Below are 16767 nucleotides of genomic sequence, written 5' to 3' on the forward strand. Positions count from 1 at the left end.
TATTTCCTCGCTCTTCAATCTGTTTCAGCCACCGAGAGAGAGGGAATGAGAGAGGGGGGAAGGGAGAGAGAGAGAGAGAGAGCCCAGACCCATAGGAGCTCTCCCTCCCCGCCATCCCTTGCCTTCCCTTTCCTCAGAGGACGTCAGGCTCTCCCTCGGCTGCCTTGGGGTCTTTTGTTGTTTGCAAAGACTTCGCCCTCTTCGTTGGCAGCCAACTGCAGAGGTGGGAGCTTCGTCTCCCGTGGGTCGGCCCCACTTCATCCCTCCAGCTGCGCCCTCACCCCCTCCTCCCTCTCCTCCCACCTCTGCAGAAATCTACCGTATACCATGCAGCTGTGGACAAGTCTACATAGGGAGAAGGCACAAACACGAATCAAGGAACATGAAAGGCACTGCAGACTAATCCAACCAGGGAAGTCAGCCACAGCAGAGCACTTGATGAACCAACCTGGAGAACACAGACATGCTGGACCACTCTCACACAACCACTATGCCAGACTACACAGAGAAGCCACTGAAACCCACAAGCATGTGGACAATTTCAACAGAAAGGAGGAAATCATAAAAATGAACCAAATCTGGCTACCAGTATTTTAAAAAAAACTCTAAAATCAGGACAATAAATAAAGAACAACACTCAGAAAACAGAGGAAATCCAGACATGAATCAATCAGACAGCTAACACCTCCCAACAAAGGATTCCCCCAGGCAGGAATCAGCCAGGCTTTGAAGCTGCAAGGCTTTTCAATGCTGATCAAGGTGATTAATTGCAGCATTCACACTTGCCTCCAACAGACAAGAGTTCTTTCTCCCACCCTGGACCTTCCACAGATATATAAACCTCACTGACCTAGTTTCCAATATACTTTTGAGGATGTCTGCCATAGATGTGGGCGAAACGTCAGGAGAGAACGCTTCTGGAACATGGCCACACAGCCCGGTAAACTCACAGCAACCCAGTATCCCTGCCAATTTGGTGTCATCTGCAAACTTGATAAGCACGCCCTCTAAAACTTCATCCAAGTCATTAATAAAGATGTTGAACATCACCGGGCCTATGAGCACCACATGGTGAGCATCCTTTGGGCTCAACCAATTACAAATCCACCTGACAGTAGACCCCTGTCAGAGTCCTGCTCAGGAATCCATGCACTCAAGGAGCGAAGGAAGCCACCTAGGTCCCTCGGAGGCCTCTTGGAGGATGTTTGGTTGCTAACAGACGGTCTGGGAAAAGCGATGTCTTCTTTGCAAGGGCTTGTAAGGAGGAGAAAGTGCCAACTGTGTTATCGAAGGCTTTCATGGCTGGAATCACTGGGTTGCTGTGAGTTTTCCGGCCTGTATCTAGAAGCATTTTCTTCTGACGTTTTGCCTACATCTATGGCAGGCATCCTCAGAGGTTGTGAGGTCTGTTGGAAACTATGCAAGTGGAAAGTCCAGGGAGGGAGAAAGAACTCTTCAGGTGTGAATTTTTCAACTGGCCACCTTGATTAACATTAAATAGCCTTTCAGTTTACTATCTAGGGGAATCCTTTGTTGGGAGGTGTTAGATGGTCTTGGTTTATTCATGCCTGGTATTCCTCTGTCTTCTGAGTGTTGATCTTTATGTACTGTCCTGACATTAAATGTTTTTTAAATACTGGTAGCCAGGCATGTAGCGAGGGGTGGGGCTTGAGGGGCTTCAGCCCCCCCCCCCCGAATTTCTCAGGGTGGTCCACGAGAAGGCCTTACTGGTATTATTTAAACTGTTATGTTTATTACTATCATGATCTGATCACCATGCTCAATGTATCCCATATGCATGGGGGTATTGGGATAACGATACAAAAATTTTTGCTAGGGTAGATCCTCTCCTACTCAGCCTCCCCCCCCCCCCCCAATTAAAATCCCTACAGGCCTGCTGGTAGCCAAATTTTTGTTGATTTTCATGGTTTCCTCCTTTCTGTTGAAATTGTCCACGAAGTGCCAGCTTCCCGCCGCCTCCTCGGACTCCCTCCAGTCCGAAAGGCCGGGCCGGGTCTCCCTTTGGATGAGAAGGGTGTCGGCCAGGAAAGCAGCGAGAAGGGGGAGCGAAGACCCCCGTTTTAATAGATCCTCCGAGGATTTCCCCGGGAGCATTATTTAAACTTCTAATTATGATTCATGCGTGTGATAATATTAATTTAATAATCAAGGAGCTGTGCAGGAAGCATTAACCTCAATTAAGCTCATTATTGGTCTAACCTGGGAATCCCCGGGGCGGCTAAATCTTCTGCTGGGAGGAGCTGGCGAGGCGGCGAAGGAAGGGGGGGGTGGATCAGCTCCGTCACCTGCTCCCTCGCCCTTCCCCTTCCCTCCCCCTAGAGGTGAACTTTGAGGGCCGTTTCTCACCTGTCTCTGCTCTATTCCTGGAAGGCGCTTCGGACCCGGGCGAAGGTGGGAGGCCCTCCAGGAGCGAACCCTCCACGCGTGGGAGGCCTCCGGGGGAGCTTCTCCTTCTCCCCCCCCCCCCCCTTTGACCTTTGGCTGCTTCCGATCCAGGCGCGGGGCCAAGAGGGAAAGGCAGCCCCCTCCCCTCCCCATTCTCTCTTCTCTCCCCCCCCCTCCCAGTAAATCCATCAAAGTGACCTTCCCAATATAACAAGGGCTGCTAAACTGTTTTACCACCACGATAAATGTCCTTAATTACCCGGAGATCTGCCTGCGCCGCGGCAGCGCGATGATGAATGGACCGAAGGAGGAGGTTCATTTGTGGGCTGGACGTGGGAAGCTCTAATTAAAAAATGAAGTCTGGGGGCTCCTCAAGGGCGCCCCCTCCCGAGCGGCCTCTTGAAATACTACCCAAAATAGGGGGGGGGGGGTCATTTTTGGATTGTGTGACTTTTCCGGGCTATATAGCCATGTTCCAGATGCATTCTTTCCTGACGTTTTGCCCACATCTATGGCAGGCATCCTCAGAGGTTGTGAGGTCTGTTGGAAACCTCACAACAGGGGTTTATATGTCTGTGGAAGGTCCAGTGTGGGAAAAAGAGCTCTTGTCTGTTTGAGGCAAGTGTGAATGTTGCAATTAGCCACCTGGATTAGCACTGAATAGCCATTAAGCTTCAAGGGCTGATCGCGTACTGCCTGGGGAATCCTTTGTTGGGAGGTGTTAGCTGGCCCTGATTGATTTATGTCTGGAATTCCCCTGTTTTCAGAGTGTTGTTCTTTATTTACTGTTTTGATTTTAGAGTTTTTAATACTCCTTTCTGTTGAAATTGCCCATATGCTTGTGGATTTCACTGGCTTTTCTGTGTAATCTGACATTGTGGTTGCTAGTGTGGCCGAGCATTTCTATGTTCTCAAATAATATGCTGTGTCCAGGTTGGTTCAAGTGCTCTACTATGGTTGACTTCTCTGGTTGGATTAGTCTTTTTTTTCTCCCACCCTGAACATTTCACAGATATATAAACCCCACTTGACTAGTTTCAAACATACCTCATTACCTCTGAGGTTGCCTGCCATAGATGCAGATGAACCGTCAAGAGAGAATGCTTCTGGAACATGGCCATACAGCCCGGCAAACTCACAGCCCCCCAGTGTCCAGCCATGAAAGCCTTGGGAAACACACAACACACATAATTTTAATTTTTCTTCACTATATGTATAGACACAACCCTTTTGCAACAACTCCACTGGCTGCCAACTCATTTCTGGGCAGAATTCAAAGTGCTGGTTTGAACCTCCAAAGCTCTATAAGGCTCAGGTCCAGGTTATTTGAAAGACCATATTGTTAGAAATCTACAATCCTCTGTGGAGGGCCTTCTCTCTGTCCCACCACAGTCTTACGGAGAGGGCCTTTTTGGTGGCTGTTCCCAGGCTCTAGGACTCCACCCCAAGAGAGACCAGGAGGGCCCCATCCCTGCCTACCTTCCACAGGCAGGTCAAAACATGTCTCTGCTGCCAGCATTTGGGGGAGGATGATTGCTGCGTATGGGGGGGGGGGGGGGATATTTTGCTTTAAATTGGTATGAGTCTTTTATTCTATCTTAACTGTCTTTTAACTTGTATCTGTGACACAAATATTGAATAGTTTGTTTTTAGATTCTTTTAAATGTTTGCATTTTCCATGTTTTTAAATGTTTTGGGTGGTGTCATGTTATTGTAAACCACCTAGGGTCTCCATGGGAAGAAAGGCAGGTCAGAAATAAAGTGAATGAAATTAAAAAATAATAATATTGAGGTGTGCATTAGATTCAATGGCACATTATACTCAAGTAAATACATGTATATTATTTTATACATTATTATAATATATAAAATAATATACGCATATTTACTTGAGTCTAGTGTGCCATCGAATCTAAGGCACACCTCAATTTTTAAAATCCTGACACCAAAAAAGTATTTGTTGGCAAATGTAATGCTCAATAGTTTGACCAAAAACATGTGAATTATAGGTGCTGCCATCTTATAATTCCTTCTTTAAAAACAAAGGTGTTAAGACACCAAAGCTTTCAGGAATTGAAAAGAAAATCTTGGGGTTCACCTATGCTGTAGAACTAATCCACTTTTAACTGCCTTGGCTCATTGCCATGGGATCATGGGGGCTGCAGTTTGGGATCATGGGGGCTGCCAATGAAGGCTGATGCCTCACCAAACTACACATCCCAGCATTACATAGCATTGAATCATGACCATTACAATAGAGATGAGGTGCCTCAAATAGGAGCTGCAGGTGCACCTTCTGATGTAGCTTCCCGTTTGGCTTTGACTTAGCACTAAGATGATCATATTAGGCAAATCTAATGCGCACCCTAATTTTGGGAAGGTAATTCAACCAAAAAAGGTATTAGATTCGAGTAAATATGGTAATATAGTATTGTAATATAATATAATATAATTGTATATTGTAATGTAATGTCATATAGTTGGGGAATCGCACAGTGGAAGTGTGCTGGGCCCATAACCCTTTGTTGAGAATCTGACCTGTTAGGCTCAAAATAACCTTCAGCTGGGGTGATTCCTCCATAAATATAGCTGAAGTAAACTTCATAACCAGCAGAAACTTACATGTGGTGAGCTGGGATAAGCTTTTATTCAGGATGGCTTAGGATTGCAGAGCCAGAATTTTAGGTTCAAAAATATTTATTGAAGTAAAATAAATACATTCTTGATAGAAAAGTTCTTGAAGCTATCTAGCTTAGTAAGTCTCATCTTCTAAGAAAGATAAAAAAGTCAAAAAGGTCCATGCAGCTACATTCTGTCTTGAGAGAGGCAAAATGCGAACTTACTGGAAGGAAGAAAAGGCAGAAGAGCAAAGGGGAATGTCCAATGGCCAGCTAAGGGCAATAAAAACTTGAAAAGGAAGTTGCCTCACGGAATTCCATTGCTACATTATCAAAGGGGTGGAGAAGACAGTGAGTAGCAGGAGGAGTAAAGACAAAGCCCTTTTGGGAAACCATGCATAGGAATGTGGGGAAAGGAATCCCTGTCTCTAGCCTAGCTACTCATTGAGAACTGGAAACTTGATGACTCACGAGACTTGTGCAGTTCAGGGATGACACTCAACACATCTATATATATAAAAGAGTGATGGCATCACGGCAGCGGACAAAACAACAAAAGTAAGCACCCCACAACCTCGAAAATTGACAGCACAACCCCTCATCCATGCCTCTAGGTTGATACAACAAAAAGAAAATAAAAATAAAGTCCTAATTAGAGGGAGAGGAATAATTGTTTTTATCCAATTGCTGCCAGTTAGAAGGCTAAGTTCTGTTCACTTGGTCCCCTAGCAACCCACTCAGGCCAGGGGACCCTTTACCTTAACTACCACCAATTCCTCAATTCTTTATTTCCCATACCTCCAGACTTCGCCACAGCAATGCGTGGCCGGGCACAGCTAGTATAATATAATAGTGTTGGTTGGTGAGGGGGAGGCAGGAGCGCCCCCTATTGAGGAGGGAGGAGGCGGGAGGAGGCCTGGGGGGGGGGCGTGTGTGGGGCGTGGGCTCAAGCACCAACAGCATCCACGCCTGGAGGGGCTCCAAGCCTAACCTAGGGGGGTTAGCTGAGGCCTAGCCCTGTCCAACCAACCCCCTCCCCCCAATCCTTCGGCTGTCACAACCCATCGAGGTCCCCGACGGAGAGCCAACTTTCCCCAGAACAGATAAACTGGAGATGGCAGATGGATGGAGATTGCGCAAATGAGCCTCTAATTGACAATCAATTGTGATTAGGAGCAGGAGGAGAGGGCGGAGCGGCGCGGTGCACGCGCAGCTTCTTCCTTTCCAGCGGGCGGGCGCGCGCACGGGGGCCAAGAGCCGGAATCAGGATCCCGCCGGGACCCTCTCCTCCTCCTTCTGTCGTGGGAACCGGGCTCCAAGGGGCAGCGGGCCCCTTCTTTTGGCGAGGGAAGGGGGGGCTCCCCCTCCCGCCTCTTCCCCGGGCCCGCCTTGCTCCCTTGGGCCGCTCGGCTGACGGGCTAATCATGTCCGAGCCCGACCAAAATTACAGCTGATTGCTTTCCCCATTATGCCTTCCCCGTTTTAATTTCTCCTTTCCAAAGGATCATTGCTCGCGGTAATTGCCAAGGACCTGCCCTTGTATGTGTCACTAGCCTCGGAGAGGGGGGGGGGGGAAGGGGGTGAGAGAAAAAAAATAATTTTTTTTCTAAAATTAAAAAGCTTAATTTTTTGTTCTTGACGTCAGAAACAAGAAGAGAATAAAGGTTAAGGACCGAATTGGAGAAACTTTCTTGCGACGAGCACAAGTTTGATGAAACCAGAATATTATAACTGGATATTTTGGATTGGATTTATACTACCATATAAAATCCGGATTATCTGCTTTGAACTGGATAATATGACAGTGTAGACTCATACAATCCAATTCAAAGCAGAACATATGGATTGTATATGGCAGTGTAGATGGCCTCTGAGCCTCTTCCTGGAGAATGACCTCTGGAAATTTATCCCACCTTGTTTGGGCTCGAGACTGAAGAGACGTCTACACCAGAGATTTTCCCCAAACTGGAGTCTTACAGCTGTTTTGAACTTCAACTCCCAGAAGGTACAGCTGCTTTGGGATTCTGGGAGCTGAGGTCCAAAACACCTAAGAGAAATACAGTTGGACTCCACTTCACTTGATTAAGGAATCTAGGGATTTTTAGTTTGACAAAAGATGTGCTTTCCTGGTCCTTGGTGTTTCACAACCTCTGTGGATGCCTGCCATAGATGTAGGCGAAACGTCAGGAGAGAATGCTTCTGGAACATCGCCATACAACCCGGAAAACTCACAGGAACTCAAAGACTTTTAGCCTGCTCTGCTCAAAAATTGCTGCCGCCTCACCAAACTGCAACTTCCAGGATTCCCTAGCATTGAGTACTTAACATTGCTGTAAAATTCCTTTTGTTCTACAGTGTAGACACCCTCTGAGACTCTGGAAGACCAGGGTTCAAATCCTCACTCAGGCAGGGAGGTCCACTGTCACTCCTTTTACACTCTCCATATCCCACGATGTGACCCCAGATTATCTTCTTATCCCAGATTATCTGGATTATGAGTGGAAACTCATATAGTCCAGTTCAAAGCAGATTTTTTAAAAATCGTTTCAGAAGCGACTCCAAAATATACTGCAAGTAGCTTCTGGTGTGAGATAATTGGCCGTCTACAGAGACGTTACCCAGGGACTCCCAGATGTGTTACCATCCTGCTGGAAGGCTTCTCTCATGTCCCTGCAAGCTAGAGCTGACAGATGTGAGCTCACCCTATCTCCTGGCAACCCTCAGGTCAGCAACCCAACCTTCAGGTCAGCGGTCCAGCAGGCACAAGAGTTTAACCCATTGCACCACCTCGACTCCTCCTCAAAGCAAATAATCTGGAATGACATCCTGAGGTATAGCGCAGTGTAGATCCAGCCTGTGTGGCTTTGGGCAAGGCATACACTCCGAGAAATGAGCAAACTCTGTTGCAGCCTGGGGCTCTGGGAAGATCAGGCTCTGAATCCTGGAAACCGTTTGAGGTGTGGAGTGTCTTGGGCAAGTCAGGCTCTCTCACACTTAGACTGGATCTGCACTGCCCTATATCCCTGGATCTGATCCCAGGCAGGAAGACTGAATGCTGTTATTATTGGCGGATAATCTGGGATCAGATCCCGGGATATAGGGCAGTGTAAAGGGGGCCTCAGAGGGGAAAGGCAACTTCGTGTTGAATTTTCCGGGTTGTATGGCCATTTTCCATAAGCATTCTTTCCTGACGTTTCGCCCAGATCTATAGCAGGCATTCTCTGAGATTGTGAGGTCTGTTGGAAACTAGTCAAGTGGGGTTTATATATCTGTGGAAGATCCAGGGCGGGAGAACGAACTCCTGTCTGCCTTAGGCAAAGGTGAATGCTACAATTAATCACGATTAGCATTGAGTATCCTTGCAGCTTCAAGGTCTGTCTGCTTACTGCCTGCCAGAGAATGCTGTCGGAATGCTTCTGGAACATGGCCATACAGCCCGGAAAACTCACAGCAATCCAATAACATTAATAGTTATTATGTAATAATATTGTTATTCATTATTATTTTTATTATTTTAAATAATAATACCTATTATTAGATAATTACAGCTTCAAGGCCTGGCTGATTCCTGCTTGGGGGAATCCTTTATTGCGAGGTGTTAGCTGGCTAATTGCAACATTCAGACTTGCCTCAAACAGACAAGAGTTCTTTCTCCCACCCTGGGCCTTCCACAGATATATAAACCTCCTTTGCTCGCAACCTTACAACCTCTGAGGTTGCCTGTCATAGAGGCAGGATAAACGTTAGGAGAGAGTGCTTCAGGAACATGGCCATACAGCCCGGAAAACTCACAGCAATTCAGTGATTCCGGCCATGAAAGCCTGCTTTTAAAAAGTCGAAAAGGACTAGGAGGGCACAGAATAACAACAACAGCATCCCACGAGGAACTTTGCATTTGGCTCCTGGTTTGGGGGGGGGTGGGGGTGGGGGTGGAGGGAGAGAAGGGGGGCTACTCCAAGTGAAAGGAAAACAAACTCCGCTTCGAAGGATTAAGATTTAAAGGGGGGTTGCTCCGCCTCTCGCGCCTGGTTCATGTCGGGAATAGAAGAGGAGGAGGTTAGAGAGACAGCGAAAGGGCACCCGGACACTTGGGGTGACTGGGGGGCCTTGGCGGGCGAGGCCTGGGCATCCAATGGCGAGCGAGGGCTAAAGAAGGCGGCGCGGAGGAGCCCAGGACCCCCGAGGGAGGGGAAGGAAGGAGGGAGGGAGGGGAGGGGGCTGCTTCTGCTCCTGCCTCCTCTCCTCGCTCCGAGAGAAAGATTGAGAGAGAGAGAGCGAGAGAGAGAGAGCGATGAACCTGCTGAGCGGCCGCGACGGGGCTCCTTCGGCGGCGGTGGCGGAGCCGGGAAGCAGCCCCGCCGAGGAGGAGCAGGCGCCGGGCTCGGGCTGCGGCTGGCGGGGAGGCGGCAGCATGGAGAGCCCGCCGCTCTACTCCTGCCCCGAAGGCGAGCGAGGCGGGGGCGGAGGCGGAGGAGGACCCCCGCTCGGCGGAGAAGGGCCGGCCTTGGGGCACCGCACCACCTCCTTCTCCGTGCTGGACATCCTGGACCCCAACAAGTTCAACAGCAAGGCCCGCCGGGCCTGCGCCCTGCTCTGCAAAGCGGCCGAGGAGGCGGCGGAAGAGGAGCCACGCCGGAGGAAGAGCCCCTTCGCCCCAGGCAGTGAGTAGAAGGGTCCCGCATGCATCCACGCACACACGCCCCCAAGTGTCAAGCGCGACTCCAGAAACTGCAAGTCACTTCTGGGGTGAGAGAATTGGCCGTCTGCAAGGACGTTGCCTAGGGGATATTTGATGTTTTACCGTCCTTGTGGGAGGCTTGTCTCATGTCTCCGCACGGGGAGCTGGAGCTGACAGAGGGAGCTCACCCACTCTCCTCGGATTCCAACCGGCTGACCTCTCGGTTTAACCCAGGCATGGGCAAACTTGGGCCCTCCACGTGTTTTGGACTTCAACTCCCACAATTCCTGGCCTCAGGCCCTTTCCTTTCCGCCCTCAGCCGCTTAAGCCGAAATTTGCCCATGCCTAAGTAACCCATTGCGCCGCAGGGGCTAAATTGAATGTCCCCTTTTCCTCCTTCAGTTTCCTCTTTCCTCCTTCAGCTCTCTCTCTCTCCCTTTCTTAAAGGACAAATCAGACTAATTGTGAGCAAAACGCGGGTTTATCGCTGGAAAAACAATTAAATCCCTTCGATTCCGTGGGAACGCCAAATGTGCTTAGCCGCCTAAAGAGGCTGCATAATGGGGTGGGGGGAGAGAACCGGCCCCGGAGTGGCGCCTCGGCCACCAGCGGGTCGATATCCTATTATCGAATCGTGCATATCTCTTTCAAGCACCTTGCAAACCCTTCGCCTAACATCTAAATTATAGAGGGTCAAAATTCGGATAATTACTCGATTAAAACCTATTACACTTATTAGGGCTGCCCATCGACCGGGGGAAGGGCGTTCGACCCGGGCGGCAGATTGCTTCGCCGCCTTGCCTTGGGACGCCCTCCCCTCCCTCCGCCCCACTCTCCGCCCGGGACACGCGGGGAATCCGGGAACGCTGCGCAGGTGACCTCCAGGCTCTGGCCTTTCGAAGGAAGGAAGGAAGGAAGGAAGGAAGGAAGGAAGGAAGGAAGGAAGGAAGGAAGGAAGGAAGGAAGGAAGGAAGGAAGGAAGGAAGGAAGGAAGGAAGGAAGGAAGGAAGGAAGGAAGGAAGGAAGGAACATTGCACTGAACAGGGTTATATAAATCTACTCTTCCTTATAATGCAGTTTGAATCCACTTTCACTTTGACCTAAGCGTGGGAGTTGTCGTTTCGCGAAGTCTTCAGCCTTCTCCTCCTAACAGGGCTGGTGCCTCGCCAAGCCACGACTCGCTTGCTTCCATGGTTAAGTGGAATCAAACTGCATCAATGATACAGTGCAGAAGGTGCTTGCTGTCACCGTTGGAGGTGGATCTGACAGTTGGCGGGAAGGAAGGCGCCCTTCTTCGCTGGATCCAAACAATGCACTTTGGGGCTGAATGATGTGGTCAGGGCAGAGCGGTATGACGCCCTCAGGGCCCTTCCACACAGCCATATAACCCAGAATATCTGTTTTGAACTGGGTTAGCTGAGGGTCCTTCCACACAGCCATATAACCCAGAATATCATGGCAGAAAATCCCACAATATGTTGTCGAAGGCTTTCATGGCCGGGATCACCTCTGAGGATGCCTGCCATAGATGTGGGCGAAACGTCAGGAGAGAATACTTCTGGAACATGGCCACACAGCCCGAAAGACATACAACAACCCTGTAATCCCACAATATCTGCTCTGAACTGGGTTTTCTGAGTCCACACTGCCATATATTCCAGTTCAAAGCAGATAATGTGGAATTCTATTCAGCTGTGTGGAGGGGGCCTCAAACTGCCTACTTTTGCAGCGTAAATTTAGCCTCCGGAGGGATCCACACTGCTATATAATGTAGATTCGGAAAGCCTGCTAATTGCACCGAACTGGGTGATATAAATCTGTGCTGCCCTACAATCCATTTCAATGCAGTTCATCTGCATTCTGAAACTACATTATATGCAGTGTGCGCTTAGCCAAAGTCTTCCCTTTTCAGTTCCTCAGTCCGACTTATTTCTCCTCATAGTTAAAGCCCCGGAGTCTGGGGGAATGGGAATTCTTACCCGGCGCACTTTCGCGCGCTTTTGTGGGAGTTGGTTGCGACTTGAAAGCTAGCTCCCAATCGCGTTCAATGCTCGGTTCAGGACTGCAGTTCGTTTTGGCCGAAAGCGAGGAGCCCCAGACACGCCGGTTTTGCTTCTGTTTTGCTCGACCTTTTAAAATATTTTATTTTAAAATGCCAAAAACCCTTGCCTTGAAGCAGATGAGAGTCCCTCACGAAAAAGAGCAGTTTTTGGTCCAAATCTCCGGCAGGTTCCACACACAGTTCTGCTTTGAACTGGAATATATGGCAGTGTGGACTCAGATAATCCGGTTCAAAGCAGATATTGTGAGGTTTTCGCCTTGATATTCTGGGTTATATAGCTGTGTGGGAAGGGCCCCTCGTAAATGATTTTGGTTCCGATTTAGAGGAAGTGATAGTTGTGCGTTCAGTTTTGAGGTGTTTTTCCCTCCGCCCTTTCTTCCTTTACACAACATTCCCTCACAAAAAGAGACGGCGTTGTGTCGGGTTTCAAGTTCGGTCTTCCTGTGGCGGTTTCAGGCGGTCTCCCGCCTTTTCTCTCTTTTTGCCGAAGTCTCGGTAGGAACTCGGGGCGGAGAGCTGGGGGACTTGGGCGAGTCGGGAAAATATAAAATATTAAAATAAAACCCCCACAAAACCCCCCTTTTCCCCCTTTTGACTTTCCCAGGGAATTTCTGTTCCCGTAGAAACGGGTCCCGACTCCCAAAAAAGCCACGACGCGCTTCCGAGGCGTCTTAATGGGCGATTAATCTAATATATACACGAAATAAACTTTTAAAATAGTGGCCGCTGTCTGGTTTGTGCGTCACACGGAATGGGGACCTGCCCCGGCCATCGAGGCCGGTCTTTGGGCCCAAGGACATCCTCATAGAAGAAGGAGAGGGAGAACCAGTGAAGGTCCAAGGAAATGGGTGTTTATTTTTCTTCTTTGCGGCTCCAAGGAAAGAATTCATGGGGTGGCGAGACGGTGTTTATTTTCTCTGAAAAGGAGGAGCCCGAAGGAAGCCAGCAACGCTCCTCCGCCTGTGGAAATGTCTTTGAGTCCGGACCATTTTTCAGGGACTCCTCGAAGGGAAAGAGGCTGCCGGGCTCTCCTTCAAGAAGCCTCCCAAACAGGGCGCTGGAAATGCCAAGGAGCCTTTGGGGAGAAGCCGAAAACTTTGGAGCAGAGGCGGCGAGAAGGAGAACGAGAAGGAGGCCCTTCCTGGCCCGCGTGGGTCGGCTCCCTACGAAAACCCACCGGCGCCTCGGGCCTTGAAACCAAACGCGTTTGTTTACAATCGCGGGAAGCCCCGAAATCACTTCAGAGAAGCCAGCGACTTTCCCGCCTTCCTGACTTTGGCCCCGAAGTGACAAGAACCAAAGCCGAACCCTGCTTCCTCCCTCCCTCTCTTTCTTTTTGGTCTCCCCGTGCTTTTTAGGCATTTCTCTGGAGTAGCGAGAGCGTGGTCCCTTTCCCTTGTTGCTAAGAGGAATGCGGATCAAACAAACACTTGTCGGATTTTCAGGGAGAGAATGTCTCTGGAGCGTGGCCATACAGCCCGGAAAACCCACAGCAACCCAGTGATTCCGGCCATGAAAGTCTTGGACAGCACACTTGTCGGATTGCTTTCCACCTGGAAATCTAGGTCCTCTTTGCGAAAGTTCATACGGATCCATAATAATACAGCCACTTACGGACATACCATCACTCCCCTATGATGATAATAATGATGATAATTTGACAATGTTATCCCACCCACCCCAACCCCCCAAAAAACCCGATTCGGTGGCCCCTCAGGACTTGCATGGGGACTGCAAATGAGGGGCAATGCCTGAAGGGGTGAGAGGGACTATTGGGGTTTTTGTTTTGTTTGTTTTAAAAAGGGAAAAGCAGTCCTAACTAACAGTTAGGACTAACAGTTCCGTAGGGCAGTCAGTCGCACTTATTTATTTATCGTGTCAGAAGCGAACCCAGGATACAATTGTAATGTATTTAAAAACAAACAAAGTTTAAAACTTGGCATTATACTAAATGTCCCTTGACCAGTAGCTGGCCACTTGGAGTGCCTCTGGAGTTGCTACAAGAAGAAGCCCTCCATTGTGCATGTGGCAGGGCTCAGCCTGCATTGGAATAGGTGGTCCGTGGTTTGTTTTTCTCCATACTCGCATGTTGTGGACTCCACTTAGTGGCCCCATTTCTTAAGGTTGTCTCTGCGAAAAAAGTGCCGGTACATTTCTATCCTAGAAAGTGAGGGATAGCTAACTATCTAGCTAAGTAACTAATTACACGATGTAACACAATTTGAAAAAACCGTGCCTGCTTTTCCTTTTCACTGTTCGTCGACTTATTTCGAAAGTAGTCGTCGGTATACTCCAGGTCATTTTTAGTGACTGGCACAAACGAGACTTCATAAGATATTCATTGAAAAACCGTAGCAGGATGTCACAAACTATGTTGACTTGGTCGAGATTCCATACGATATTGGAAAAACTATAACAGGATGTTCCGCCAAAACAAAAGTTTGGGCAGTTTAATAAACTTTTCCCCTGTTTTTGTGATAAAACCAATTACAGCCCCTTCCACACAGCTGAATAAAATCGCACATTTTTTAAATTTGAACTGGAATATATGGCAGTGTGGGCTGAGATAACCCTGTTCAAAGCAGATATTGTGGTATTTCCAGCCTTGATGTTCTGGGTTATATGGGTGTGTGGAAGAACCCTAGGCCATTACGTTTATAACCTGGGGACCAAAAACCGTGTTACATAATCTTTTTGTCCCTTGAGAGAATAAAAAGGGAAGACAGAGGAGAGCGTTGGGAAACTTTCGCATGGAAGTGTGTACCTGAGGAAAAGAGCGGGGAGGTAATCGGAGAGTTTATTGTCTCACGGGGCAGTATATGTGGTCGTGTCTTAGCAGCATTTTCTCCTGACGCTTTCGCTTCTTGAGAAGGATCCTTTGAAGATGCCAGCCACAGATGCAGGCGAAAGGTCAGGCGAAAATGCTGCTAGAACACAGGCCATACAACACCCCAGTAAGAGGATTTCTCCACCGAGGCGAATTTCGTCTCTTTGTTGAGGAGAGAATTATGTGTGTTGAGCAATTTGTTGTCCAAGGTTTTCATGGGCCGGAATAACTGGGTTGCTGTGGATTTCCCGGGCTGTATGGCTATGTTCCAAAAACATTCTCTCCTGATGTAGGCTGTGAGGTCTGTTGGAAAACGAGGCAAGTGGGGTTTATATATCTGTGTAAGGTCCAGGGTGGGAGAAAGAATTCTTGTCTGTTGGAGGCAAGTGTGAATGTTGCATTTGGTGAGCTTGATTAGCACTGAATCGCCTTTCAGCTTCAAAGTCTGGCTTCTTCCTGCCTGGGGGAAGTGTCAGCTGGCCCTGGTTGTTTCATGCCTGGAATTCCCGTTTTCCGAGTCTTGTTCTTTATTTAATGTCGTGATTTTAGAGCTTTTTAATACTGGTAGCCAGAGTTTGTCCATTTTCATGGTTTCCTCCTTTCTGTTGAAATTGTCCACATGCTTATGGATTTCAATGGCTTCTCTATGAAGTCTGTAGAGCATGCATGGGCAAACTAGGGCCCTGCAGGTGTTTTGGACTTCAACTCCCACAATTCCTGGCCTCGGGCCCCTCCCCTTTTCCCCTTTTCAGCTTAAGCGGCTGAGGGGGAAAAGGAAGGGGCCCGAGGCTAAGAATTGTGGGAGTTGAAGTCCAAAACAACTGCAGGGCCCAAATTTGCCCATACCAGCCGTAGAACAATTGTTGCCTTCCAACTACATGAAGGACTACATGAGGAGAGTTGTCTTCTTTCCTGGGCTCCACAAGGGTTTGTGAGGTGATGAGGGGGAGATTGCGGAGGCCTAACGCTTTCCCGCCTTTTTTTTGCGCAGAGCTGTACCGGAGCGAGGAGGAGGAGGAGGCCCGGAGTCTCCACCGAAGGAGCCCCGAAGCGCCCGAGGAGGAAGAAGAGGAGGAGGCGGGAGAAGAAGAAGAGGAGGAGGAAGAAGAGGAAGGAGGCGCGGGGTTGTGCAGCCACAGCGTGGAAGAGGCGGAGGAGGAGGCGGCAAAAGACGGAGAGCAGCCTCCTCCGCAGCCTTCTCCTCCTCCTCCTCAGCAGCAGCAGCAGAGCCAAGCGGGTCCCCCCAACCCCCAGCCGCCGTCTTCCTCGTCCTCCTTGTCCTCGTCCTCCTCCTCGTCGTCGTCGAAGGCGAAGCGGAAGCGCCCGGGCTCGGACTCCAAGTCGGGGAAGCCCCGCCGGGCGCGGACGGCCTTCACCTACGAGCAGCTGGTGGCGCTGGAGAACAAGTTCAAGGCCACGCGGTACCTGTCGGTGTGCGAGCGCCTCAACTTGGCCCTCTCGCTCAGCCTCACGGAGACCCAGGTCAAGATCTGGTTCCAGAACAGGCGCACCAAGTGGAAGAAGCAGAACCCGGGCGCCGACACGAGCGCGCCCACTGGCGGCGGGGGAGGCGGCGGCGGGGCGGGCGGGGGTTCCGTGGGCGGCCTCTCGGGCCCGCTCAGCCCGCTCAGCCACTCCCCGCCGCTGGGGGCCCACGGGCTGGCGCTGCACGCGGGGCCCGGGGCCTACGCCGCCCACCCGGGGGCCGGGGGCTTGGTCTGCGCCGGCCCGCTGCCCTTCCTGCCGGGCCCCGCCGTCCTCTCGCCCTTCGTGCTGGGCTCCCAGGGCTACGGCGCCCCCGCTTTCTACGCGCCGCACCTCTGACGCTTCTCCCTCTCGGCCCCTGTCTGTCAGTCGGCCGTCCAGGCGCAGATCCCGCCCACTCCCAGCGCCAAAGCCCAGTCCGCCCAGTCGGGTTTGTGTCCCCAAAAGCGCGGGAGAGGCGAGAAGGCGCCTTCAGCAAATCGGAAAGAGAGACAGACCCACTTTCTTAAGAACTCTGTATATTTCGGGATGTGATTTCCAACCAAACTTTTGTAATGTGTGTACATATACTGTATATATAAAGCCCGCTCTCCAAAAGAGACCAGGAAGCACTTTGCTGCGATCATAATAAGAATAATAAAAGAATGAATCGGGTTGTCGAGGCTGCTTTGTCCCAACTGCGGGTTTTGCC

General features: G+C 49.9%; 1 protein-coding gene across 1 annotated transcript; it reads left to right on the forward strand.

The window, feature by feature from the left end:
• The first annotated feature begins 9185 nt into the window (after window positions 1-9185).
• Window positions 9186-16553, forward strand: nkx1-1 (NK1 homeobox 1). The gene is made up of 2 exons (XM_016997208.2): window positions 9186-9685; window positions 15583-16553. The coding sequence occupies exons 1-2, from the start codon at window positions 9316-9318 to the stop codon at window positions 16413-16415; spliced, it is 1203 nt and encodes a 400-aa protein (XP_016852697.2). The 5' UTR covers window positions 9186-9315; the 3' UTR covers window positions 16416-16553.
• Window positions 16554-16767: the final 214 nt, after the last annotated feature.

The sequence above is a fragment of the Anolis carolinensis genome, chromosome 3 (genome assembly GCF_035594765.1).
Source record: "Anolis carolinensis isolate JA03-04 chromosome 3, rAnoCar3.1.pri, whole genome shotgun sequence".
NCBI lineage: Eukaryota > Metazoa > Chordata > Lepidosauria > Squamata > Dactyloidae > Anolis > Anolis carolinensis.